Source organism: Ascidia mentula, chromosome 9 (genome assembly GCF_947561715.1).
Source record: "Ascidia mentula chromosome 9, kaAscMent1.1, whole genome shotgun sequence".
Taxonomy (NCBI): Eukaryota; Metazoa; Chordata; class Ascidiacea; order Phlebobranchia; family Ascidiidae; genus Ascidia; species Ascidia mentula.
This window is the reverse complement of record NC_138574.1, coordinates 9,338,959-9,365,261: the sequence shown is the minus strand read 5'-3', so window position 1 is coordinate 9,365,261 and position 26,303 is coordinate 9,338,959. Positions and strand designations below refer to the sequence as shown.

The 26,303-nt window shown below is 41.4% G+C and overlaps 2 protein-coding genes across 4 annotated transcripts in view; one reads left to right on the top strand and one right to left on the bottom strand.

Moving 5' to 3' along the window:
• The window catches only part of LOC145913071 (A disintegrin and metalloproteinase with thrombospondin motifs 3-like), a 33,883-nt gene extending 16,286 nt beyond the window's left edge, over window positions 1-17,597 (bottom strand). Inside the window, exons 1-9 of the mRNA XM_083000589.1 lie at window positions 17,174-17,597; window positions 16,319-16,349; window positions 15,529-16,076; window positions 14,935-15,067; window positions 12,125-12,214; window positions 11,406-11,542; window positions 8,385-8,468; window positions 5,196-5,346; window positions 2,080-2,185 (exon numbers count right to left, since the gene is read on the bottom strand). Coding sequence (XP_082856715.1) covers window positions 2,080-2,185; window positions 5,196-5,346; window positions 8,385-8,468; window positions 11,406-11,542; window positions 12,125-12,214; window positions 14,935-15,067; window positions 15,529-16,076; window positions 16,319-16,349; window positions 17,174-17,410 — 1,517 coding nt within the window. The 5' untranslated portion in view covers window positions 17,411-17,597. The remainder of the gene's footprint in view (window positions 1-2,079; window positions 2,186-5,195; window positions 5,347-8,384; window positions 8,469-11,405; window positions 11,543-12,124; window positions 12,215-14,934; window positions 15,068-15,528; window positions 16,077-16,318; window positions 16,350-17,173) is intronic.
• Window positions 17,598-21,344: 3,747 nt separating this feature from the next.
• LOC145913335 (uncharacterized) lies at window positions 21,345-26,235 on the top strand. 3 transcript variants are annotated; one of them, XM_083000955.1, is made up of 16 exons: window positions 21,345-21,465; window positions 21,794-21,918; window positions 22,051-22,263; window positions 22,334-22,483; window positions 22,794-22,940; window positions 23,016-23,124; window positions 23,235-23,360; window positions 23,418-23,497; window positions 24,066-24,248; window positions 24,340-24,433; window positions 24,608-24,815; window positions 24,891-25,005; window positions 25,093-25,212; window positions 25,329-25,442; window positions 25,519-25,609; window positions 25,856-26,235. In XM_083000955.1, the coding sequence occupies exons 2-16, from the start codon at window positions 21,820-21,822 to the stop codon at window positions 26,005-26,007; spliced, it is 2,001 nt and encodes a 666-aa protein (XP_082857081.1). In that variant the 5' UTR covers window positions 21,345-21,465; window positions 21,794-21,819; the 3' UTR covers window positions 26,008-26,235. The 3 variants fall into 3 exon arrangements, with proteins under 3 accessions (XP_082857081.1, XP_082857083.1, XP_082857082.1); XM_083000957.1 differs by having other exon boundaries at window positions 25,093-25,216; window positions 25,333-25,442; XM_083000956.1 differs by lacking the exon at window positions 21,345-21,465 and adding an exon at window positions 21,470-21,596.
• The last annotated feature ends 68 nt before the right edge of the window (window positions 26,236-26,303 follow it).

The window sequence follows — 26,303 nt, the reverse complement described above, 5'->3', positions numbered from 1 at the left end:
AGCACAACAGATAAACAACGAAGGTGTGATAACAAGGGGGAAAGTTTTAAAGAAATTGTTAAGCTCCAACAGTGAGTACAAAAACGAGTATAATGTGGAAGTTACAAATAGTGGAAAATATTGAAGAAATCAATTTCAGTATATGCTATATTTATTCGGATGACAAGAAATGTTTTAAAATGCGAGTTGTCAATGAAATGGGCGCCGTCCCCAAAACCTTAACAGCGTTTCCAAGCCTTCACATGGTTTCAAAAATAACAAAATAAACATGAAAAAAGGCACTCCGTCGAATCAAACGTATAAAATAATGTAAAACTATTGAATAGTTATTAGATTTGGGAGCAACGCGAGAGTCATCTCATTTGCACGCATACAAACTGCACAACTTTTACAAAAGAGACCAAAAACCTCGTGAGTTCAAATAATTTATAAGGGAATATAACAGAGCAGCGACGGTTCTAAACTAAGTCGGTCCATTACACCAGCGGCAAGTAACCCTCAATCTGGAACAATTATATGCGAAGGTGGGGTCGGCACGTTCTCCAACGAGCTTAAAGCCCTTGTTCGCGCCATGGGAATAACGAACAATAACCTCCAGATTTCTGCTTTTGAAACGATTTAGCATCCAAATGTGTGCGTTAACGAGCTATTTAAGGGAGTGGCAGGATTGGTCTCTGATCATAGAATGACCCTTGGCACCCGAATACGTAAATGGACCAGGAGTCATCCTTCAGATTTTCGAGTCATTTTACACAGAGTTGGGTTAGTCAGGGCGGGGTTAAGCAATTGCCGTGGTTTCAAATGTTTCCGAAATGACGATTCCCACTAGGGGACCAATACGTCACGTTGCCAAAACAGTGTGTTGGCGTTCCGCGTCTGGTTAAAGGGTTAACATGTAATATGCAGCTCATGTCATGTGACATGCACAAAACAATGAAATTACTGTGAACTAAATATAGTTGGTATTCAGTCTATGCAGATGTTTACCGACTAATTAAGTATAAGTGGTATATTAAACACGCCTCAAAATACCTTTTGATCACGCAATGCGGTCGCTCAAGCTCAACTTAAGGGGAGAAAATTGAGGCATCTGCTAAGTTGTTATTGTTAAACTTAATTGCTGTGTAGGAGAAAGTCAGAACTTGCACCCGCGTTGTATATACGGATAAAATCAAGCACGTTCTCCCTCTTGTAACTACCCTTGAAAGTCAGTGTTTTATCAGCTGTGACCGAGACCGAACCTTCACCATGCGGGTTCTCAGTTCCAACAAAGGCGACCCACTTTAACAGGTGGGGCGATGATTAAAAGTAACCCAGGGCGAAGAAACAATGCCTGGAACTACTAATCTCGCGATCGAGTTTTCGCGATAAAACGGCTCTGATCGCTGGTTGAGATAAGAGGGCTCACATGTCGGACAAGGTCAAACTAGGAGGTCTTGTGAGCTAAAACCTGATGCCTTATGTTTATGTTGCAGCCGGCGAACAGTTCAAGATCAAAGCACGATGCGCGAGTGAACAGGACTGGGTCTTGTTTTGGGGGTTGGAGGGTAAAAAAGCAAGGTTTGGTTGCGGGTAATGCGCAGGCCTACTTGGACAAGTAAGATCTCGCCATCTTACAGAGTTGACTTAACACATAGAAGAACGATCTCGAAATATCAACAGTTTTTGTCTCGGGTTTTTGTCCACTTTTTCTCTTGAAAATTACTTTGTTGTTTGTATTTTCTGGCAAATTCTGTTAGTCTGTGATTCGTTTTGAGAAAATTCATGAAATTTAATGGTTAAGGGACGTTGGTGTGTTAAAAAAAAACAGAAATTACGGACAAGCTTTTACCAAATGACTATTCAAAGTGTAGCAATGACATTTGTATCTGCACCATATTGTGCTTATTAGGAATATTTACTTTTCTGCAAAATCTGCGTCTGCTCCCATCGGGAAAAAATCAGTACCGATGGATAATTATTATTATCATAACTACAAGTACTTGAAACGTCAAATTACTATTCTCAACAGCAATGACTCCTATTCTGTAAAAAAACTACTCGAAAATATGAAGCACGTTACAATGATGGGAAACTTACACGTGACCGGTCTCGTGGGCGATGACAAAAGCTGAGGAAAATCCATCTTCGAAGTTCAAGGAGCAACTCCGAAGTCTTTCGCACATTCCAGTCACGTGCGCGTAACCTAGGAAACGAATGTAATGTTAAAAAAAAACAGGTATTCCGCTGCATGAAGTGGAATTTGTAATAAATATTGAAATGTTTTGTCATGGAAAATCTTAAAGCAGATCAACAAGTTTAAAAAAAAGAAGTTTGTTAAGCATTTATGTTTTTTTAATTTATTTTACACTTGTGCTTGTGTAACAATGTTTGAAGAACAAACAATGAACCTGAATGCACGCGAATAAAACACAAAGGCCTTGAAACATACAGAAAGAATCCCGACTAACACAACCCTGATGCAAACTCTATTTTGCAGGGCAATCCCAGTCACCCGGTAATGGTTTGACCAATCAACAGGTGCACATTTTTGCAGAGTAACAGACGTTTCCTGAATTGCGCAAAAAAATTTAAAAAGTATACCAAGATGAAAACTCTAACTCCCACGCGTCGAAGATTTCCGCATTCGGAAACACGTTGTATGGAGACGGAGACGCAAAAGAACATTAGTAGTCGGGTTTGGGGCCACTGTGGAAACCAGAAGACCTTAATAGCAACTTCGGTTTGCAACACATGGTATGTTTAAAGTCCCCTCATGTTGTTTTGGCACTTATCGCTGGGTGCAATTGGTGGAGTGTTCCGGAAGGTGTTGGAACGTGATTGCATGAGACGATGTCGCCTCGGGGTACAAGAGTTCAAGCCCCTGCGTGTCAAGCAATGCTCAAGAAAACTGTGTGGGGAATTTGTGTGAAATGTGCAAAGCTGGCAAGGTCATGACCCATAATTCCCACTCGCTCTTTGAAACAACCGAGGTGGAATTATTTGATGACTGAAATTGAGAATGCGGGTAATTTTGCGTGTGTATTGCACTTTACCCCCCTTTTCAAACCAACAGGGAAATGTCAGAGTTAAAATTTTCCAATCGCACTTCCCTTCGCACCAAATTCGGTGGCAACGGCGACTGCAAAATGCGATTTCGGCGGCGTTAGAAACCCGGATATACGCCGGTTTGTCTTGATCAAAGGAGGAAAACCAAACCATTACCCCAATCCGGGCTGTTGTATGCAATCCACCTTGCCCGGCGATCGAATCTACAAAGACTTTCGCCACTCCTGGGTGTGCCAGGCCGCGGCCTCACCAAAATAGGCGGCGCAGGATTGCCCAGAATACGCGATAGTGATCACGACAATCGGATGCAACTCCGATTATCGTTTAGGAATATGAGATAACGGAAGAAAGAGTGTCTCATGTGGCCATCGAGTCGTCACATCTCGGCCGATTGTCGATGCATTAACGCCGTTGCCATCGCTCGGTCTAACGGGCGCTCAACTCTCTGGCAAGCTCATGGGAAAAGCATGAGTCAAGCTGCTGAGTTTGTTTTCAAATGACAACGGGCGTTTGGCGAGCGGCAAATACCTCGCGCGATTGCCGTTTGCATTTATCACCGCCGGTATACGACCTTTGGAATCAGAGGAAATGTGGGCGAGTCCGCTACAAATTTGGTAGTGAGTCGGTGAAAAAACAATATACAGAACGTATCTTAATCGGGAAAAGTGGACGCAGACATACTGGGATTTAAATTTTACGTGTGACAACTTATCAATGAATCTGGTTACGATATTTCAACGATAAACCACACGATGTTTTCAATTTCCCCAATACTTAGTTTCAAGCGTCAATATGATTTTCATTTGGAGACTTCCAACGGAAAATAGAATTAACAAAAAAACAAAAAATAGTTGCCTTTTTTCGAAAATACGAAACAAAATTTTTGCGCATAATTTTGTATTTTTTGCAAGTGCAAATGAACAGGCAACTTTACAACGAAAACAGATCTGCCATGTAACACGACCTCAGTTCCATTCGACCCCGCGGTCTCAAGGCCCGAATTCCAGGTACCCGAACGACAAGACTAAAACGGCCACAAGGCGCTCAAAAGCCAACAAATCATGTATACTTTCTCCCGTGTGCTCTTTGAAGCTAAACGGTGATAAACGACATGCATTAGCTAATGTACCTCACACCGTGGTCAGGTTAATCGCAAAACAACACGACGCAAGTGCTTTGCGGTTTGTCTTGCGCCAGTTCAAATTGTCCATGTAACCAGTAAATTAGGTGCTACGCTTATTTGTCATCTTTGTGCCGTGTCTAGGCAGAGGTCAACAAGTGATGATTTTCAGGATCATTTGTTCAGACCCAAGTGGTCGGTTGCTTTGGCTTGAAATGGCGGGGATGCTGCTTTCCCCAGCCCGCAAAATAAGCATGCGGTGTCCCGTTACAGAAAGTCACTTCACTCAAAACTCCTCGTTAAATGAACAATGAACATGTAATCAAGGAAATTGCAGCGGACAAAAGCTACAACCGCAAGCCATTTTGGATAACCCCGTATAGAAAAATACAGCTTTAACCTTATGCAGCAATGCATTGCTTGCGTGTAAATAGCAATATCCAAACCTCCCTTCAGCCACTACATGACGTAACGCCTAAGAGAGTTTGCAAGCGTGCACTTTCAATAGTATGAGATCATCTCACACCCCCTTGGTCCGAGATATTCCTTTTTATGGCAAGCAATCGTCCATCTATAACTTTTAATGAATGGCATCCCAGTCCATTCAACTCGTATGAGCAGAACCCGCCTAAATGATGTAAGGAGTGATGGAAACGCTGGCGACTTGGTCTAAGACGCATCCCCTTTAGCTTGAGGTAAATCGGGGTGACATCCCCTTAGTTATCTTCAGGAAGTCAGGAACATTACAAATATAGTTCTTCTGATATAAAGGGTGAAAGACCTTGACACACTACACAGTTAACCCTGGTGAACAGTTTTGCCACACATACCACATAACGTATTTTTGTTTTGTCCTGTGACCCAATATTTGCGATACTTTTGCTTTGGCACAGAACAAAGCAATAATCAAAAATATTTTTGTGTGAATATTTTACAGTTTTGTTGAAATAAAGAGTGAAACCATTGATCAAAAATATGCGCTAAAATATGTAGAAAAAACCAACGATATATGAGGAGAGCAACCTACCAGCGGGACCAAAATTCTTTCTCGTGAGGAAGATGCTGTTGTCATGGCGACGGTTGTGAGGCGGGGGATCCTTTAAGAAGATGTCGTTCGCCCACTTGCACACGTTTCCAAGACTCGTCGAGGCCTGATCCGGAACGATCAACCTGTTTGACTGACGTCACAAAGAGAAAGAAAATGTACGTCACAATGCGAATGAAGGCGGTAAATTGCGTTGGAAGTGGGCTGAAAATTGGCCCAGGATAACTGTAGGTCTGGCATTGAGTTTGTTTTGACTGGGATAAAATGATAACGGCGCGTGCGAATGAACTCTATGATGGTAATTTATGGCTCCTATAACCGGCAAGCTGGCAAGGGCTTCGATATATGGACGTGTTTGTATTGCCTTTGCGCGATAACTACCACACGATAGACAAATCCGGTTGGGAGTAGAGCTATGCTGTTAAACCCGCATCGACTCGTATGGAAAGTTATTCTGGGCGAATTCGTGTCGATAAGTTCGTCAAAATACATCAAAGCACCATTGGACGACAATATATAGAATTTGTAACCAGCGGATTGGTACCAATTTCGTCGAGTTGCTTTTGCGGTCTATATTCGCCGTGGCGTGTGACAATTTTCATCGAGATCAAACGGAACTTAGCAAAACGGGTAAGGAGAAAAGGGGCCACCGTGTAACGCTGCATCCGTGCGGTCGTCGGAGTCATGCGAAGATCGTCAGGCAAAATGCCCCGTTTGACGACTAAACACAATCACACTTCGGTTCTAGCTCCGTGTGCTATTTTAGTTGTATGGGTGTTGGTGCTATTTTGTTGTAAGTATGATGAAGCGACCTTGGGTGTGGGTGTGAGTTTGATATTTAGGCAAAAATGCCAGCCAATGTGAGAATTTTTTGCCTGTGAATTTGAGAAAATGTGAATCAAACCATATGAATTCAATCTAAAAACGTTTATAAAAAAGCGTAGGTCTCCCACTGACTACTTGGACTAGTTTTGGGATTAAAGCGTTAAAATTCTTTCAAAAAGTGATAGGCCAGTCCTAGTTATCACAATCTGAGTTTATATATCAGTAGTAGCCCAGTTTTGAATGTCAAATATCACAAAACACTACGTAACGTTGCAAGGATTCATTGCCGAAGTTCTATGTACATACCACTATCCGCGTTCAGAGGGGATTGAGAAACGGCGCATATTGTGTTCCAGCTTGTTGCGGAAATTAAAGCCTTTGTTGAGCTAACCCACAACCAAGTTCCGACGAAACCTTTACAACACGATCTGGCGATCGCGACTTCTGCGTCTGCTTTTGCTTGTGTTTCATATGGCGCCAGTGAAGTTAAAGTTTCTCGTGTTTTGGTGTTGACGGCGAGGCCTTAAGGTGGCATTTAGCGCCGCTAAATGCGCCACAGCATAATCCAATGCTTCATCGCTGGTCGCCAAAACCCGATTACTTCGCCGCTAGCTTCCGTAGTTAAAAGTTTAACTCAGGCTATTTGGATGCTTTAATTTTGGTCGTGGTTGGAGCCATTGTTCAATTAGTTCTTAATGCAACTGCTTCTTTATGGCGACGTAAGTACGATTTCACCGCAAAAGATATATAATGTCGCCATGTATTTTTTTATTGGAGCTTGGAATTCGACCATTCCACAAAACAGTCGTTTTTCCCATAGGTTTTTTTCTGATAACGTTGCTCGGTCAAACACAACATTTGCATAAAACACATAAAGTCTCAAATGCAAGCAGAGCGTTTTTCAAGGATAAATGAAATAATAAGTACAGTCAACGTGGAACGTTTATAAATGTCCACTTTTTTAACCTAAAACTAAACAGAAAAATATCACTCGATATGGAAATCGTTTTATCGGTAGTTTACAACAACTATGTGACACGCCTCAAAAAGTTTGTGAAAATCTCTTGCCGCTATTTGTTAAAAACAGTAGAATGACTTTCACAGCTGTGCCGATGCGTTTAACTTGTTTTGGAAATGTGAAAATTTGTTGCGGGACAGCGACAGTATATGCTTTGAAGTTATGCATTATGGAGTCGCTCCGTTCGTTTTGCGATATTGACAGCGTTTCAACGGCTGGCAAGTTCCAACGCCAGGATATTACCCGCTACAGATAATCACTCTGAGAAAGGATTTTTTCACGCCGTGATCGAATAAAACCAACGAAAGACCAAAAAATTCCTTTTGGGGTTGGTCGACATTTAAGACTCCATCCAAAACACTTGCAAAACTTGCTGCGGTTCGAGATTCTGATCATTTCTCTCTAAAACCTTGTTATACGTGCTTTAGCATTGCCCGCAATGTTGACTGTCACGCTGGAAACCGTTCATTTGGTAAAATTTGATTGTCATTTTAGGAGCTAAAGGTTGGGTTTACTCCACGACGAACATCAACCACTTACCCACAGAACGTGATAGGAAATTTAGGCCAAACCTAACACGACGACCACAATACCTTGTTGATTGCATTCCGCGTATTCTTGGTAACAAGTAAAACTAGGCACTGCGATTTTATGGTACGAAAGTTTGCGACCTTATTAGTTCAATGATGAAATTAGTTCAATGAAAAAAAAGTGGCCAGTGGACCGTTGATACAAAATACAACATTTTATAACCCTTAGCTTATTCGTTATCTTGAGAAGAAGATTGTTGGTTTATAAATGCGCCAGCAGTTACAGATAACACTAAATACGTTTCTAGGGCCGTTTTACCGCTTTGCCCGCTTCCTCTTATAGCCCGGTCATTATTGGCTAATAATCTCCGAGACAACGGCTGCTTAAAGTGCGAAATGTCTGCCGCCGGCAATTAACTTTTCGGTCCGCGCAGGTCAGTCTGCGCTTCAGCCTTCGAATTGAGGCTCTTCGGGTCGCTTAAGAACTAAGGTAACTAGGCCTCCTGCGAACTTCGGTGAGATTAGTTGTTGGCTATGGGCAACGGATCAAAGGCTGTGCCTGCCTTTGCCATTAAACATGCGATTGTGTCTTTTAAAATGCGGGCGAGACGTGAACATATACGGAGTTCGCGGATTATCAGATAACGCGTAATATGTCGAAGAGCGCCGCGGCAAATCTGATAACTTTGCTCAAAGCGCCGGCTTTTCCTAAAATACATAAAACGCCCATTACGTTAATTGCAATCGCAACACCGTCTGACTGCGGAATAATATATGTTGCAAATGCACTTGACTTACCCTGCGTGCGTCAAGCTGGTATATCCGTGAAAGTACGATATTAATGTGCAAGCCAAGGGACTCGTCGTGGTAAATCTCATCAACCTGGAACACAATGCAAAGTTATTAATTACAACACATTGATTAATAAGAGGAAAGGGCAATCCAACCGCTTTGTCGCCGATGCCGTGGTACAATAAACATAACCTCCAAAAAATGTGCCACGGCTGCTGGGATAGTGAGAAATACTCATGGCAACTTTTAAACAACCTGTGACGAAGTGTTGATGTCGGGGTCTTCGCGATAGTCACACTTCCATTAAAAGGGCAAATAGCAAAGCATTGACCTAACATTATTGCTTCGAGGAATCCACAAGTGTTTACGCGTTGCCCAAACACACGGGCTTCCTGTGAGCGAGCTTCAGGACACGGTCGGGGCGGCCAGGTGCGCTCAGGTCAAAGTCAGCGTCGACGACGGAACTGACTGCAAGGCCGACGAGAGAACAGACACTGCGCCGGCGTTCGGGTCGCAAAAGGCCGCAAAAACACAAGCGAAAGTCTGTGCCCACATGAAAGAACTTCGGCTACGCAGCGGGTTTTTGTCACGGGTGGTATGCTGCTCTTTGATGCGGCTACGGGCCTGCGTGTCGATGTAATTGCTCTGAAGGTCTATCGCATTTCAAAATAATACGCAACCGCGACCACGAGGTGTTTTTTGTTGAGTGCATGGCAAGGTTACCAAATACCTCGCTTATAAACCAGTCCTCGGTGCACTAAAATTGATTGATTGGTTTGAAACTCCGAGAAAAGATCATTACTGGTGCTGTTTATTGCTTTAACACGTTAACCTGGTAAAGTACTTGTCGTACGAAAGTGATTTATTACAACCCCTGATTCACTGGCACTTATCGATATAACAGATATGTTACCTATTAGGGCGCCATCAACGTTATGAGCAATATGTCAAAACTTTGCGACGTGTCTGGAAACCCCTCATGGTGTTGCTACGAAGTGAGATGCGGCGAGCATGGATCAGAATAGAGGAAGTGCAAGCGGTTTTGGTTCAAGACTAGCGGGAGGCACTCTGTTTGTTGCCATGTTGACGTATTTACATGCACAGTTCCGCTCAGCGCCGGGGACGCTGCTTCACCACGACAATGCCTTCTTAGATTTTCCGGAGCTGATTAGCGCGCCGCGTTTTTCTCTTTCCATTTCAGCCATCACGGCCTTGGCGAATTCTAGTGTAAACTGGGAGGGCATGAGAGCGCCGGCGGATGCGAAAATAATCGATCGATCGGAGGCGATAATTACACACACCATTGCAGGATCAGACGCTGCAGGAAAACCTAACGCCGCAGAGGTTGCATACACTGAGGAGACGGATTTCTTTAACACAGAGATGCACGTCTGTCGTCGACCTATATAAGGGAACGTCGTGCATTTTCCTTCCTTTACCACAGCTGAGACTTGAGCCTGCACGCGTCGCTTGCAAGCACATCACGTGACTTATGCTTTGACGTCACCCGGCAATGCCTTTCACATCATTTTGATAGAAGGAGTTTGAAATGCGTCCATCACGGCTGCTCTTTTCTATGCAGGTTTATAGGGAAGGCACCACGGTTATATATCGTGACATGAGCCATCGTTTTTAAGGGGATTGGCGACATTTCGTCATACTCAACTGTCCCGTCGCCCTTGCACTATGAAACGCACGGGAGGGTACATCACGATATTCCCGAAAAAGATAAACATACTGACAACGGAAATTATAAGCATCGTTGGGGTTCCTTAAGGATCAAAGACCCCACTCCGAATTATTTTGACAAACCTAAGACAGGTATTTTGGTTAGTAAGACCGACATCTGCTTATTGTTGATGTAGGAACGATACGGTAGGCGACCGTGTTTGGGGAAAGAATTCACGGTTTTCAAGTCGTTGTATGAAGCCATATCGATGCTTTTAAACGGTAGTATGATTTTTAATGTAAACTGACGGAACGGCCGTTGTACGGTCCAATTGCCATTTGTTAATTTAATACACCTTGCGTCAACACAGCTTGGTTATCACTTTCATTTGAGACGAGAGGGTTATTCGACGATAGACACACATCAGGGTGGCCACAACTTCTGTCGCAATTGCGTGACGCCGTGCGACCTCTAAAAAAATATCATAACCCAGCATGTACGAAGTCTCCTGGCTGCGTTGTTTGATTTTGACCAACTGGTCCTTGTTTTTGATTTTTGCTCATTTTAGTTTAAACTATGGTTTTTGATCGTTAAGGAATCATCAATTAAAAACAACTACGCTTTGTTTCACGATACCAACGAAAAGCCCAAAGGCGTCGCCAAGTAAAAAACACATGAAAATGCATGGGAATTCCTAAAGGCTTTGGTTTATATCTGGAGATAGGCGTTTTCACACATAAGATGGCTTTCGTTAACCAACGATTTGTCAACCAACAGCAAAACTTTGTTTCACAACAAAACAACGCTAACGTTGCCGCGGCACAACATGTCGTGAAGCTATGGAAGAGTGCACAAGGGCAGCGACACTATCGGGTTATCCCACAGAGACTGGGATTCCCATATACAGACGTGAGTAGTGTTTTACAGCAACACGCCTGGTGTGGAATTGACCTTGCAAGATCGAAGTTGACCTAAATTTTTGAAAGGGCGTGAGAGCGTGTGTGACACGGTTCAAGATTTCAGCAAGTGGTTCCAAGGCCGTGTTTGTTTGGTAATTTTCGCAGGAAGCGGTAATACCTATTCCATTTTTAACGGGCAATCCAACCGCCGATTTGAAACACAGGGCGTGTGACACGAGTTATCGATTGTGCTTGCGACAAAAAACACAGCAAAACAGTTTATCGTGGAGCCAAATCGTGGAATTAATTTTCTTTGACAGGAAGCGCTATTTTAGGCGCGGTACGCAAACATAAATTGACACTGAACAATCAATATCAACAGATGCGCTTCAGTTCTGTTTGGAACGAAGGAAACCGCATGACACGAAGATACTTTATAATAACACCATTTTCACTTACTATGTTAATTAGCGTGAGCAAGTAGTTTTCCACGTGATCGCTGCCATGGAAACGCACCACTTCGTAGTCGGCAATGAGCATGACTTCCATATTGTAGGCGTTGCGTTTCGAATGGCGTTTGCTTCTCGAGTGCATGTCTGCATGAAGATACGGGATAAATTAATGCAAGTTCCTTTATACAGAAAGTGTGCTATATAACCCACATAAAGTGTACATGTATTCGCATTGATTTGGAAAATAAGCGGACAAAATGAACGCATTGTTCGATTCGGTGCAGGGACTTTCCCAGGCTTTAACAGTGCGGTTTGAAGCACTTCCAAGACTATGGAAGTGCGTGGTGATTGGCGTCACATCAGAAAGCTGACAGCGCACAAAGCGACTAGTATACCAGTGCTACAAACTTATCTGTGGCCAACTTAGCAACATCAGTCAACAAGTTTGAAGACAATGGTAGTTCGACGGTTTAAGAATGATGTGAACCAGTAGCTGACATCGGTCCTGTAACGCCCGGCCTTTGCGGTTAACCATACTTAATCAAGTCATGTTCTTGGAACTACGAATCACTTCCATGCTCAATTTTGCCACATACGTTCGCTCAATTCTCTTAACCCATACAAAATTTAAAAAGGGGCATGAAAACGGGTCTAGCTTGGCAATGCCGAATCCTACGAACCCAACCATTTTTAAGCAAAGCAAGTGGAGTGTCTCAAAACACTTACCTTGGTTTGAAACCGGATTTCGGGCCAACACGTCTGAGAGGGAGCCCCCCAAGCTGTCAGCGCTTGCATCCCGTTTCTCGCGTTCCATACCTGCGTGTCACAACAAACATGTTGTATAGAACGATGACGTAATACTCTCAATAGCATATACAGTCTTTCGCACGAACGCGTACGCAATTACAAAATACTGTTTTAAAGTAGTAAGAAATATTTTTGTTTATATATACAGATCTGCCACTGACAACTGCATGTCTTTATGGAACTTTTTTAAATTTATGTTAGAAACTTAGCCCCCAGAAATTACAAAGGTTTTTAATTACGATAGGTCAGCAAATCTTTACACAAGTTTCTATATACGGCTTAACATTAAATTGTTTAATTAACTTGTTTCGGTTTTAAACATCGGTAATCTCGTCGGCCATCGAGCCGACAAGAAGGAAACAAACAGCAATGTAGGCAACTCTTCCACGCCCAACCTTGAGTTCAAACGCCCAATCAAGGTTAGCAAAGGTGATAACCCTTCATAGAAAACAGGCATTACACAAAACAAGCATTGTTGCATCACAACGTCTACCGATTACGTCACAGCTGGCTCGGGAGCCTTCGCGGGATTAGAATGATGAGGAGTGATGCTGAAGCGACGGGACAATCGGCACATTGTGCTTGGGCCACGTCACAATAAGCAGCGGGCAGCGATCCACAGTAAACAAAGCGTGCGGTACGCGGACCTGTTGTTTAGTGTTGCAACAAAATGTTGTGAACGCCGACCCGACGTGGCAGGAAACGAAAATAGTTACGTCACGTGACAGCCAGTAGCTCCGTAAATGGGGTTGGGTGCGTGTAAGCATTGGGGGTCGGCGTTACAAGAGTGGGGGGTCGCGATGTGCGGATTTAGGGCAATATAAAGGTTCCCACGACCACGACGGGTGGTCAAATGACCCAAAAGGGCACATCGGGTCAAATGCTTTGATCTTTTCGTGTGGGGCTTTTATATTTGGCATCTGTGCTCTGCAAAGTTTAAAATCAAATCCAACACCTTTTTGAATTCTCTTTTGCAGTGGAAGTTAAGTTACGTGGTGTAGTATTTCGTTTTTATAAAAAGAAACCGCCGGTTAAGTCTCTAAAGTGCTTTGGCGATGATTGCCGTGCGTACCGCGAAAGTCTCGTGCGCGCTAGGCTGAAATACATTTGGTCTGGTCACCGGCTGTCATCACCGGCTTAAAGCGCAACGCAATGAACATACACTCGTCTCGCCCAGGTGTGAAGACGTGAGGTGTAACAGGTGATCCTTGGCGCGTCAATCAGGGATACGAGAAGGAGCTTGGGAGATGAAAGAATCGACACAGGAAGTTAGGGAATGGCGATGAGAAGAAAGAGGATGGTGGCGTGATTGTAGACACGCGAACAGGTCGTGCGATGAATAAGAGGGTGAGTTTACAGATGTCAAGCGTGGGAAGTTGTAACAATTGGGGCAGTTTATATGTCCGCACCGGCTTGGAGGACCCCGGGTTGATGGGGGAAGCTATGGGGGCGCCCTTTTTGTCGTCCAGACGCGGAAATCAGGCGACAGATCCCTTATCACGCACGAGCACATGTCACAGCCAATTTCATTTCCAGTTTCTCTACGATGGCGGTCACATCATAAGACCTCGTTTCTGAGTCGGCCACAGGCGGTCTGCAGTGAATGGAGAAGTATCGAATGCCCATGCGTCCGCCGAGGAAATTATTCGGCCAAACAAACAGCTTTTGCGCACGCCGCTTCGGCCCTTCAAACCGGAGGAAATGAAGGTACACACGTATAGGGACTACTAAACCATAGGGTCGTGGGGTGGCTACTTGTGCCTGACACGAATGTTTATGTGGCTCCTAGAAAGCCCAAGTTCCTAATCAATTAAAACGCGTCCTCCCTTTCACCACAGCTGCCATGGCTTGGAAGCTGTCACCCCCAAACCAGGTTTGCATGCGTGTGGTCGAGACATCGTTTACGTCCAAATAGATATATGCCCAGATAGGGATGAGATTAAAGATAAACGCCTGGATGCAAAACGCGATAGCCCGCCTGGTTGCTTGTTGGAATCGGAAAGATCCTCGAGTGTCAATACATCATTAAAATCTCGAGTAGTCGGGAATTAGTCAAAGCTGACGGCGGCGAATCAAGGCCGGGTAAACAGGCCGACCAAAATACAACAGAGAGACTAATTGAATCATTACCCAACCACAGCCGACCGAAAGACCCCGAAAAATAAGTGACTGCATTAACTGAGCATGTAAAGATGACTAACTGTGGAGAGAACGCCGCAATGAACATGCTCCTGTTTCGTGGGATAGATTAAACTGATTTGCCGCCACAAAAATGCACTTTTACATACTAGAAACGTGGGCCCGTTTGACAAACGCGTAAAAGTGCGAAGTGGTTTGAGTCTTTCAATACATAAATTATAGAAAGCCGTGCTCTAAAATGACATATATACATTAAAAGGGACAATACTTCGCTAAAACATTTAACGAAGAATTTTTGAAGACAGAATTAACTGTGAAAGCCTAAGAGATAGTGCGGTCCGCAGTAAAGCCACACAGCTCGTCACCCACTGCTTCCGATCAGGGCAGTAAACCTAGTTTCCAAAACAACAAACTTACAGCCAGACGAAATGCTAAGTTCCAGACGTTAGCTTTCGTAAAGTCAGACCCCATATTGACGTCATGGTATTGCGGCCACCCGCAGTTACGTCATAAAGTTGAAAACAATGCAGCGCTCAGTAGGCGGCTAATTGTGCGTAACTCGCTCTGCGCCCTGGTGACGTCACACTTACGCTTTCCGCTGGTGGTTGATTTCAAAGGAGCCGATCGTCGGTAAATCACGTGGCGTTGCGGCTTGGCGGAGTTGTCGTGGGTTTCCAGGGGCTCAATGAAGAATTCCTCTTTCCCGGTCTTGATTAGGCCTGCCTGCAAATTGCGTGAATGCGATTTGTTCTGTTGCATCAAGGTGAAGACCACACAAAAAGAATATTTTTTTAGTATGAGGGCACAAATTGTTACGAATTAGTCACTCATTTTAAATTTACATCTTCCCCCGGACACATTCAAACGATCGCCGTAAATTCACGGCGTGTCTGCAATACGCGCTGTTGAACAAGCCACAATTGGCAAGGCATAAAACAACATAAATTACATATTCCCAGAACCACAGCAATTCGCGGCTTACTACGAATGAGGTCATTGCCCCTGTAGTGACGAAAATGTCTTGGGTCACCCAAATTTCTAGTAAAGGGTTATCTAGGGCCGTTGTTGGCACACAGAAGTACTTCAAAGCTTACGACAGACATATTCGTGTTATTGGATGCCAATTGAATGTCGTAAAACCACTCAACACGCAGCAGTCAGAAATGAAGTTTGTGTATGCTCACCAATCCTTGGCAGTTGCTGATGGCGACCGCCGACTCCGGGAGCTGACTAACTTTGCCAAAATACAGGCAATCAGAGGAGATGTCCTTTTCGATCATTTCGCCATCGGATGTAAAACGCACAGACTTCGCGCCCGGAGCAATCAGGTGCTCTTTCGTTTCCACGCTAATGCGCATGCGCGAGCCGAAGGCGTTGACGCTGAAGTGGATGAGTTTGGGAGGGGGTTCAAGCTCCTCCTCAGTCGGCTTCACCCTTACAGTCCTGGTTGGGAACCTTCTGGCTTCGTTATATCCAGTGCTACGCCAATGATGATCACTATAGCTCTCATCCCGTGGCATAGTATCGTTACGAACGTCAATCGTATTGTTGTTAGCCCTTGAGATGCTGCCATCTCCTATTGCCACAACGATGGTCTCGATGTCGTCGACAGAGCGGCGTTGGCGATGCAGTGTTGGCGAATGCGCAACGTTATGTGAGATAAAATCTCCGTCGGCTGTGACCAGCGTCGGGTGGACAATCTCGTACTCTCCGAACATGTTGTTTAAATCCTCTACGTCGATCAAAACACGAATATTAGTCTAAATGTTGGCAGGCGCGGATTTTATGCTCGTCACACGCTGATATATGACGCTGGAAACTAGGTATTTTTAGCAGTGCGTCTATATCGTGTATAGCTTCGGAACATTCCAATTTCATGCGTTTTACACAAATGGTAACTCAAAAATCTCAGTTCGTTTAAAAAAAATTAAAAAAATTTAAACTAAAGTTTCAAAGAAATATAAAACGACTTACCGATTGTAGCTCCATGAAGTAGACCAGCCACCTGCAAAAAAATAATAAGTTGAATAAAATTTCAATTAGTTTCCATTCCTGGCTTTTATTTACAAATCGCGTACTGTTTGCTAGCACGAACTATTGAACTCGTGAGTGTATACCTTACGTACATAGGAAATCTCAGCCTAAAGGCTGGGTAACGAGTATCCACAGCTTCAAAATCGCCGGCCCGCCCAAATATCGATGACAGATCCCAAAGCGCGAATAACAACACACCACAGAGCTCTTGATTACGGGTTCGCGTTTGGCTCTAATGAGAGTACCACGCGCCTACAACGTTTGTTCACTCATAATTCACAGTCCAAATGAACTGGTGAGCTACACAGTGTAGCTAAGAAAGATACAAGTCAGCGTAAATGACCAACGCAATTAGTAGTATTTTAAACGGACTTTGGCCTTCTCAACTTGCGTAACTTTGATTCAAGATCTCATAAATTTCTTTAAAATGTCCACTGTTTCTGAAAAGTCAGTTGCAAAAAATTCTCTATAAAATAGCGGCAATGTCTTAGCAAGCTCGGTAGTTTATTTATATCCAAATAATTGTAAATTCATTCGCGACCTGAGCGTATCGTAGTAATGCCCAGACGTGTTTTACATGGTAACTATACAAGCACGTAGACCGAACGATCAACACAATTATCGATGTTCTCTTTTGACTCCCCTCAATTTAACTTACATAAATGACAGATTTATCGGGGATTTAAACGAAACTGTGATACTATAGACAAATAAAAAGTACAAAAAAAGTTATTAATTTGTCAAAAAAAACACCGAAGGTCGCCCCTAACATTCACACAACTAAAACCAAGTTACCTCATTTAGCAGACAAGCAAAAAGACCAAAAATCGTAAGACGGACAGCCGATGCCATGTCTTCCCAAGCAGGCAAACTGATATCCAGGCTGTCCAAGCAATTACTCCAATACTCTCCCGTCCGCTGGCGCCTGCTTTCAATTTGTTGCCAGAGCAGTGTGGTCACAGTTGAATGGATCGGTCCTTTTTTCTCGTCGCTGCGCTTGCGTTTGCAAAACGCGGGCCTTCTCGTTTCCATTAGCCAGGTTGAGATGGCGTTTTCTACATATTTTGTTGCTGCAGTCCTTTTAAAAAAATGAAAAAGTTCCTTTCGTCACGAAGAAAGAATACACCCCTGGCACTCCCATCCATAGAAATACCAAGTTTCTGGTCAACAGACAAAATAATGTAAACAGGGGTGACAAAAATATAATCCAGGTTCAGTGCATCTTTCAAAATTTGTAGCGTTGAAAAGCATTGCATCAACATTCGATAAAACCGTTTAATAATTTGCCAGCTCGATTGCCCTAATTCGTCTTATCTTGGTTTGAGCAAAGCGTGTTATCGGCTCTGGACTCGATTACCAACAACAAGAAAGAAAAGTTGCAGCACTCCGCAAAGCCTATCGACGCCGGTTTGTTTTCGAGCCAAAAACTTCAGCAAAAGATTTTATTCTTGTGAGGCATTTTGACGTCACAATAGGGAGGTTGGTGCTGCGATACCGTGGCCTAAGTGTTCGAAGAAAGTTTCCCACGGTATGTGACGTCGACTCGACAGCCAACACTACCAGTAGGAATAAAGTTGAGGTCCTATTACTGGTTCGAACTAACCATAGCAGCTCAAATTCTTATCTTGCATCACATCAAGCCCACTTGCGCCCTGCCTAATATTGGCTAACTGAGGGTGTACCAAGAAGGAAATGACAACCCTCCAGTTCGACTGGCGTTGAAGCCTTTACAGTTCACCTACGGGCAAACGACCTGTTGCGACATAAAAAAAGTTATAAAACCAAATACAGTTTTCGTTTGAGGTTGAACGGGTGTCCGAAATTCGATAGCTAGCCACTTCAAACTCGAGATATGCCATGTATCAACTGTTCGTCTAAACGCGACTGAAGTTGCATGTTTGTCGTTGCCGATTTAATATTAAATTTACTTTTGATTGAATTTTGTGGCCGAAAATTGGATGTGACTGAAAAAAAAACGGAATAATCCAATGTTGCAATCAAGTGAAATCAAAGCATTGCTACGCCGAGTACGACTGTAAGATGAATCACAGTAAATGTCACAATTACTAATTTTCCCAATTTTAGGCTCGCAGCAGCATGTGTAAAAAGTTTTTAGCGTTTCTTGTTACTTAGTGGTTTGTTCAAAGAAGCATTATAGAAGTACAAATGATGTAAAAGAATAAAGCGCAAGCGATGCGCAATTTGCTTCTCTTTACCGTCCCTAGCGGAAAATGTCTGTAGCGACAGAAGGTATTTATTTTCAATTCACCATAAAATTTTAATCTTTTTTTAGACTATTTTTTTGTAGTAATTTTTAAACAGTAGGCCTACAGTTTAAAACGACCAGAGAAGATTGTCTCGTAATTTTTTTAATAATTTTATTACGAATGTATAGTTTACAACATTTTGATGTTTGTTACACCATAGAATACTAAAACATGGAATGGAAACTCCGCTGAAAGTGCGCCGTCACGCATGAGTAACACTTTACGCGAAATGAAAAATGCATTGGGTTAAATGCGATTTTGGTGTTTTTTAAGGGGCTTAAAAACCCATTAAATAGAACAAAATTTAAATTTTTTTAAAAGAAACAGGAAGTTTGGTCCCTCGTCTTTTGAAATATGTGGATGATTTTGAATAAATCGTGTCGCATCATTTTTTAAGGCGACTTGCTGTCTACTGCCTTTTGGGTCAAACTATGAACAAATAATTGCGCGCTTTTGTTGTTTGCAAGCAGTGGGAGGCTAAATCGAGTAATATTATCAACTACTATGCTTGTTATGTAAAATCAACTACTTGCTTATTATGTTTTTTTCTAGGACAATATCTCTGCACACAGTAATGCGATTGTTTGGGAATATTTATTTTGCAAAAACAGGGCATTTGACAAACGATAGTATGACTGCTTTTTTCTGCGATTTCCGTATGTTGATGAAGATAGAGATGAAGATATTATAATGAACCAAATTATTAAAATCAGTTGATATCAGGAAATACCTTGCCAACACCATGTTCATACTGCTGAGTGCAAATATTGTCAGTAAAGTCCAACACAAAACAACATTTTTGTGCATAATATGGGTTTGAAAAAGCTAAGCCCTGACAAAATATATGTTGATTGCTTGCAAATACTCAAGGGCAGTGGGAATACTTCCAATATAAACCAACTATAATTTGTTTTTAAGTGTTTGCATACGAGCAAATTCTGAAAACTTTCATCTTTTTCTTCAACATGACATGTCTCCTCAGAAGCATTTTAATACATATCTAAATCAAATTATGTTGTGTTTTACTTAAAACTAATCTGCGAAGAAAAAAAATGACTAGTGAATAAGGTTATTAATATATTAAGGTCCAATTTTGCTGAAACAAAAGGCAATTATGTTTAGTTCAACAAAACATTACATATTTTCAACTGTGTCAGGAGCATTCAACCAAGTGTTATGATAAGAGTAAAAAAATATACTTCTGTTATGTGTGCAATAGTTTGACAAAAATTATTTCCATCAAATTTGTTTTCTTCTTAGGGATATTGGACTAATCAACACTTAAAGGCGAACTTTCGGACAAAAATGCCAATATACAACCAAATATTTACAGTGAAATCGAATAGAAAACTCAGTGATGCGTGGGAAAAATGTATAAGGTAGATTACTAGTACAAAAAAAGCAAGTTCAGTAATATTCACAGAGCATCGGCTCATATGTGGCATGAATTGCTCAAAACCAATGGAATATAAAAAATGACACAAGAATTTATTTGATGATGTCAATATTTTTAAGATAACTACCACTATTTATTTATTATTTAATATTATTTGCATAAAAGATGAAAAACGGCCAGATTTAAGTATGGTTAACCAAGTAAATACAATCTTTAAAATTAAGCAGCTAAATTTGGCCCAATCTTATCTGGTTTACAAAGGCTACAATCTGACATTTTGGGCCAAAAACTACTTCATGTAGTACTGCACTATCTGTCCAACATATGTCTTTACAAAAAGAGAAGCTATGAAACATTTTGATACATACCCAATAATGACTGCAAAAATGTGACCTCTGGGTCAGACTGTTTTGTTCAAATATTACGTTTCTGAATCCCATGATTGCTTTTTAGGCAGATATGCAAATCTAAAACATTACGTCATCACTTGAATGACGTAATTACATGTCTTACGTCATCTTTGAGGTTGACGCGATGACGTATTAACATTTTTTTAGTCAGTAAGGTGACTTGTAACACACGGTTAAAAAGTGTATTAGAGCGCGTCATAATTAAAATCATCCACATATTTTAAAAGATTAAGGATGAAACTACTTGAATTACATTTAAATAAATTCTTGTGGTTACATTAACTTGGAGTTTTTCGCCGCCGAAAAACGCCAAAATCGCATTTAACCCAATGAATTTTTCATTTTGCGTAAAGTGTTACTCATGCGTGACGAAAAGAGTTTCCATTCCATGTTTTAGTATTCTATGGTTACACACTAGTACTGCTTACCTGATATTTTTTGTGTCAAATCACAAAAACATAAAATATATTAATGTGATTTAATAAAACAGCAACAGCACAATAACTCCAATTCTCTGTCAAAAGCGTACATGGTTTTAGGGTTACGAAATTTTAAACGCTCCTTCTGTAGATATCAGTGCTGACAACATATTTCTGTTCCAAAGTGTCTGGTTGGTACGAAATGTGTGCATAGTATAATTTTTGCATAAATTTTCGCTTATTGCCAACACCACTTATTTTAGTAAACTGTCAGAAAATTTTCCAATGTGAAATATGGATCTGAAAATGCGTGTATTTAATATTGATTCATGGCCGTTCCTTTCTAATATCAACAGACGTTTTAAATATTTTGGATTGGATCAGATTATTTTACGGCTTTTGGTCGTGATGATCACGTGACTTGAACGTCACAAAGAAAACTAACTGAATTGTTAACCTTTGAACCTTGCCGCCGGGAACTGTGGGTAGGAACTGGATGGTTTGAAACGCCATCTTGAGTCCGTTATCGCTCGTCGGTGCGCCCTCAAGTAAGATAGTTTCACCCGCAGAAGGGCAGTGCAGGGCGCCGTTTTCGGTAAGTTTATTGTTTCCAGCTTATGCTGTGCTATGTGTGATTGCTATATTCATGTTTTTTGCCTAAAATTATAATATAACACTCCTGGCGAATTTCTGAATGACGAGAAAATGAATGGCTGTGTGAACAGGGTAGGCGACACCACAGCAGATCCCTCTATTTGTGGAACTTAGGTGTTATTGCTCTTTGCATTAACTATGTTTCCAAACTTGATAGTTGATGTATTTCCTGGGTAATTTTTGGTTTAGTTTTTAAAAGTTGGCTTAGTGACAGACGCATAAAGGGCAACGTTAAAAATGCATGACCTGACTTTACATTTTTGTTATAGATATTTTTTTTGTCCTTCCAACCAATATGGAGGAACCAAATACTGAAGCAAATGTCCAGTCTTCAGAAGAGAAAATGGTCCCTGAAAACGGGAAGCAAGATACACCAACAATAAATGGCAAAGAGGTAGACTAGTTTTTTTCAACTAAAGGAACTATTAGCAATGTGATGATAATTCAAATAGGAATGCTACTTTCATTTTAGGTTTCACTAATTCACTGAGAAAATTTGTATGTACACATTAAAAATATTTTGCAGAATGAAAATGTGGCACAGGAAGGTCAGGAGATGGCCACAGAAACTTCAGAAACATTGACTGCAGACAACAACATTGAAAAAGAGAGTAATAGTTCTGAATTGGTTCCAAGTAAACCATCAGGAGCAAATGATGACAATCCGGAGACAGAAGCTGCTGATGAAGTGCCCGATGGTGCCGATAAAGTTGATGATGCAGATAAAAATGTTGCAGATGTATGTTTTGGATTAAAATTCATGTTTGTATTTGTTTCCCAATTGTTAAAATGTTGCAAAACCATTTCAGGTCAATGGAGAAGAAGGTACCACAACTACTGTTCAATTTATTGCGGTATCAGCAGATGAGCATGCAAGAATGGTAACTGCTGGTGAACTGCCAGAAACAGTTCATGGGGCTGATGTACACATGCAGATACCTGGGGCAGAAGCACAACAGGTGATTGATCATGTCCGATAAAAGTAATTTGCCAAGAATTGATAAAAATTAAAGGAAGTTTAAGATAATAATGTATATATTTTCTCTAAAATAAATCGATCTGAGCTGTCTGAAGATCGCTGTGTTTGGATTTTAATACATTATTATTGATACGGTGTGCGATCGACAGCCTGCCAGGGGCCTTTGGTTTTTTTGATCCAGATTTGATTTACTAATCACATTAGGAAGTTTAAGATATATATTTTTATTTTTTAAAGATTATTAGACATCAAATTTTTTGCTCCTTATATATAATATATATATGTTTTAGGTTCGATTAATAGCGGTTGATAGCAATGGAGTCCCCGTTACTGAACCAACCATATTGCAAGCTGCTGCTGAGCAGGCAGGCATTGTATTTATCACAAAAGATGACAAGGGTCATGATTCCCAAATTTCCATTGACAAAGCAATGCAGGTACTGCAACTGTGCAAAATTTTAATAAAGCTATGCTCACTTATGCAACTTCCACATTTAAAACATCTATTGCAGCTCTCCATGAGTGACAAAGTCCCTCACATAACTGCCACCACAGCTGCTGTAGTATTGGAACAAAAGTCTGATGAAGCTCAACACCCTGATACTGATGGGAATGAAACAGGTAAGATTTTCTTGGTTTTGCAGAAGTTTTGAGATCCCCTGTAAAAACAAAGTTATTGTAATTTTGTCGTAAAAATTCTTAAAAACACTGAATTGATGTTTTTTTGTCAGAGGATGATGGTATTGAAATGGATAAACGTGTCAAAGTGAGAAAACCCAGATTAAAACTTCGGGTGTACAGTCAAAAAGATGCAGACACAAGCAATGCGGAAATCTCAACATCTTTCCTTGAGGATGGTATGTTGATTAAATCAAATAGTCCTGTATCTTCTATACAAATTTTCTATTATGTAGATCATATGGCCTTTGCAACGGATGAAACCACAGAACAAGCAGAAGAGCAACCAATTGATGAGTCAGTGTATGAATTTCAGGTATATAACATAATGGTGCTAACAATTTATGTGGCACTTTCAGACCAGGGTGTTTCCATTGAATTTTCATGTCAACTTGTACTTTCAAAAACTACATGCAGTCTGTAAATTTTTTTAACTTACATTTCCATGATTCAGAGGTTAATGATGGCTTCCAACAACAGGATAAAAAGTATGTGGCAAGAGTGCAGATGCATTGTGAAGGAGGTGGTATTGTATGCACTTCTAGAAGCAGAGGTATTCAGCAAGCCAGTATTGCAACAACATTGAGAGTTTTTTAAATTGTTTTTATTTGTTATTAGTTAGAAAGTTGTTGTCAAAAAATATTGCAGTATGATGACTTAATAGTAATCAGATCAGTACGATAATGAAGTCATTGGCGCTCATTAGTTTTACAGTTACACATACCAGGAAGCAAAATTATCTTTACCAAGAAGGAATAGCATAACGTAGTTTGAACAGTGAAACAAAACAAGGGAAAAAATTACATACACAAGTTATTATGGCATCAAGTACAGCACATGGATTTGCCTTAAAACATTCGTCAAACTCAGTTTTCCCATTGCAGGACCCACCAACTGGGAGGGACCAAGAGGAACCAAATAAAGGTATTGAAGTCTTGGACCCTTCCATGTTTAAGCAGAGGGGAAAACGTTCAAGTGACAAAAATCGGGACAGAAGAAAAATTTACCAATGTCGGGAATGTGCTTTTTACAGCCATCGACACAGCAATTTAATAAGGCATATGAAAGTAAGCATTTGTGACAACGTTTTCCGTTACTTGTTTTTGTTACATTGGATGTGCATTTATATGTTTTGTAACATAAATATATTTTGTTTAGATTCATACCAATGAGAGGCCATACAAGTGTCATTTATGTGATAGAGCTTTCCGTACCAATACCCTTCTCAGAAATCACATCAACACTCACACCGGTAAAGTTAACAGCAGCGTACAATAAGTCTTTGCGTGTTTTAGTCATGTGGTAGTTTCAAATAGTATTGTCTATTTTGTAAATAAATTATTAATGTCTGCATTAAAAAACATACGGATGCAATTTGCATAGAAAATATGCCATTGTTAGACTTTGACCGAGCTTTACTTTCCAGGTGTGAAACCATACAAGTGTGCAGTGGAAGGATGTTCCATGGCGTTTGTCACCAGTGGCGAACTCACCAGACACACCAGGTACATTCACACCCACGAGAAGCCATTTCGTTGCACATTGTGTGATTATGCGAGTGTGGAAATCAGCAAGCTGCGAAGACATTTTCGGTCGCACACTGGCGAAAGGCCGTACACGTGTGATGAATGCGGGTATGTGGAATAGCCTGTGATACCATTGACCTCAAGAGCGCTTCCAACACTTACATTGTGTGTTACGCTTTGTAGAAAAGCCTTTGCAGACAGCTTCCATCTAAAACGTCACCGTATGTCACACACTGGGGAAAAACCATATGAATGCCCGGAGTGCAATCAACGTTTTACTCAACGTGGCAGCGTGAAAGTAAGAGGCACAAAATAATTAAAAACAAAAACTTAATTTCTCAACACGATTCTGATACAAGAGCTCATTTGTCCATTTTTAACGCAGATGCACATCATGCAACAGCATACCAAGACCGCGCCCAAGTTCAAATGCGAAATCTGTAAAACCCTATTGGGGCGAAAAAGCGACCTCAACGTCCACATGCGAAAACAACATGCATTCCAAGCAAGTACCCTACGTTTATATCACCACCTATAAAGATTTGAACACTCCACAAATTTGACCGCAGTTGCAGAAATGTCATTCTGTAGTTTTTTGTAACTTGCATTTCTGTACATTAGGAAGCTCCTACCCAGTGTAGATACTGCGATGAATTGTTCCACGACCGTTGGAGCTTAATGCAGCATCAGCGCACTCACCGCAGCTGTGGAACACGCTTCAGACCCGAAGCACCGGTAAGTTCACTTACGTGCAGCATTTTAAAATCCGGTCAGTGTTTATTTGTGGCAAGAAAAATCTCTTTTTTTGCAGCACCCTAGAAAGCGCAGACGTCTCGACGAAGATGATGATGAGGACGATTACGAATGGAAAGGCAGCCAAGAGGAAGCTGAATTCGAACAAAGTAAACTTGTTCACATGTTGTGTATTTTATTAGACTGCCAATAACGCCATCTTACAAAAAAAGCTTTGAACTACTATGGAAACTGTGTATAATACCATGTAGTTGCAAATAATGCGTTTTGCAGTTAGTCTTTTGTGCAGCTATTACTTATGCCTTGCAGTGTAATGTATGATAAATTCCTCTACATGTTGGTGTAACATACAAAAGCCTCCAAAAACCTAACGTTTTTTTTTGTAAATTGTTTAGTGCTTCTGGAGGGTGAAGATGGTGATGTGCAACGTGTCACTGTGTACGTTGAAGAAGAGGAAGAAGAAGATGGTGAAGGAGAAGAGTTTGCTGAGCTGGAAAACGTTGCTCCTGACAACTCAAAGGAAGTTGCTGAAATCTCTGCTTCATAACTCCATTGCTTCTGTTGGCTTAGTGTAATGCCAATTGTGTTGTTTCGTCGACTTGGGGTAAACCGACTTATTCCCCAACGCTTACCGTTTTTGCCCGAGTTGGAATGTAATGTGGGAGGCGAAATTTGTATAGTTAAAGATGGTTAACAACAGTTTTTTCACTCCTAATCGTTTGAACGTCTGTTTTTACCACGATATAGTGTATTCATTCGTCAATAAATACCAATTCAACTATTTTACGTATATTCTATTTGGTAGGATCTGGAAGTAGGTATTTGAGTTTATAAAGCACGTTT

What these genes read in the sequence shown, in the direction of transcription:
- LOC145913335 (XM_083000955.1), top strand. Translation starts at nt 21,820, where the DNA reads ATGGAGGAACCAAATACTGAAGCAAATGTCCAGTCTTCAGAAGAGAAA. An exon ending in TCACATCAACACTCACACCG is followed by an intron (nt 24,434 to 24,607) that starts GTAAAGTTAACA and finishes TTTACTTTCCAG; the next exon opens with GTGTGAAACCATACAAGTGT. An exon ending in GAAAACAACATGCATTCCAA is followed by an intron (nt 25,213 to 25,328) that starts GCAAGTACCCTA and finishes TCTGTACATTAG; the next exon opens with GAAGCTCCTACCCAGTGTAG.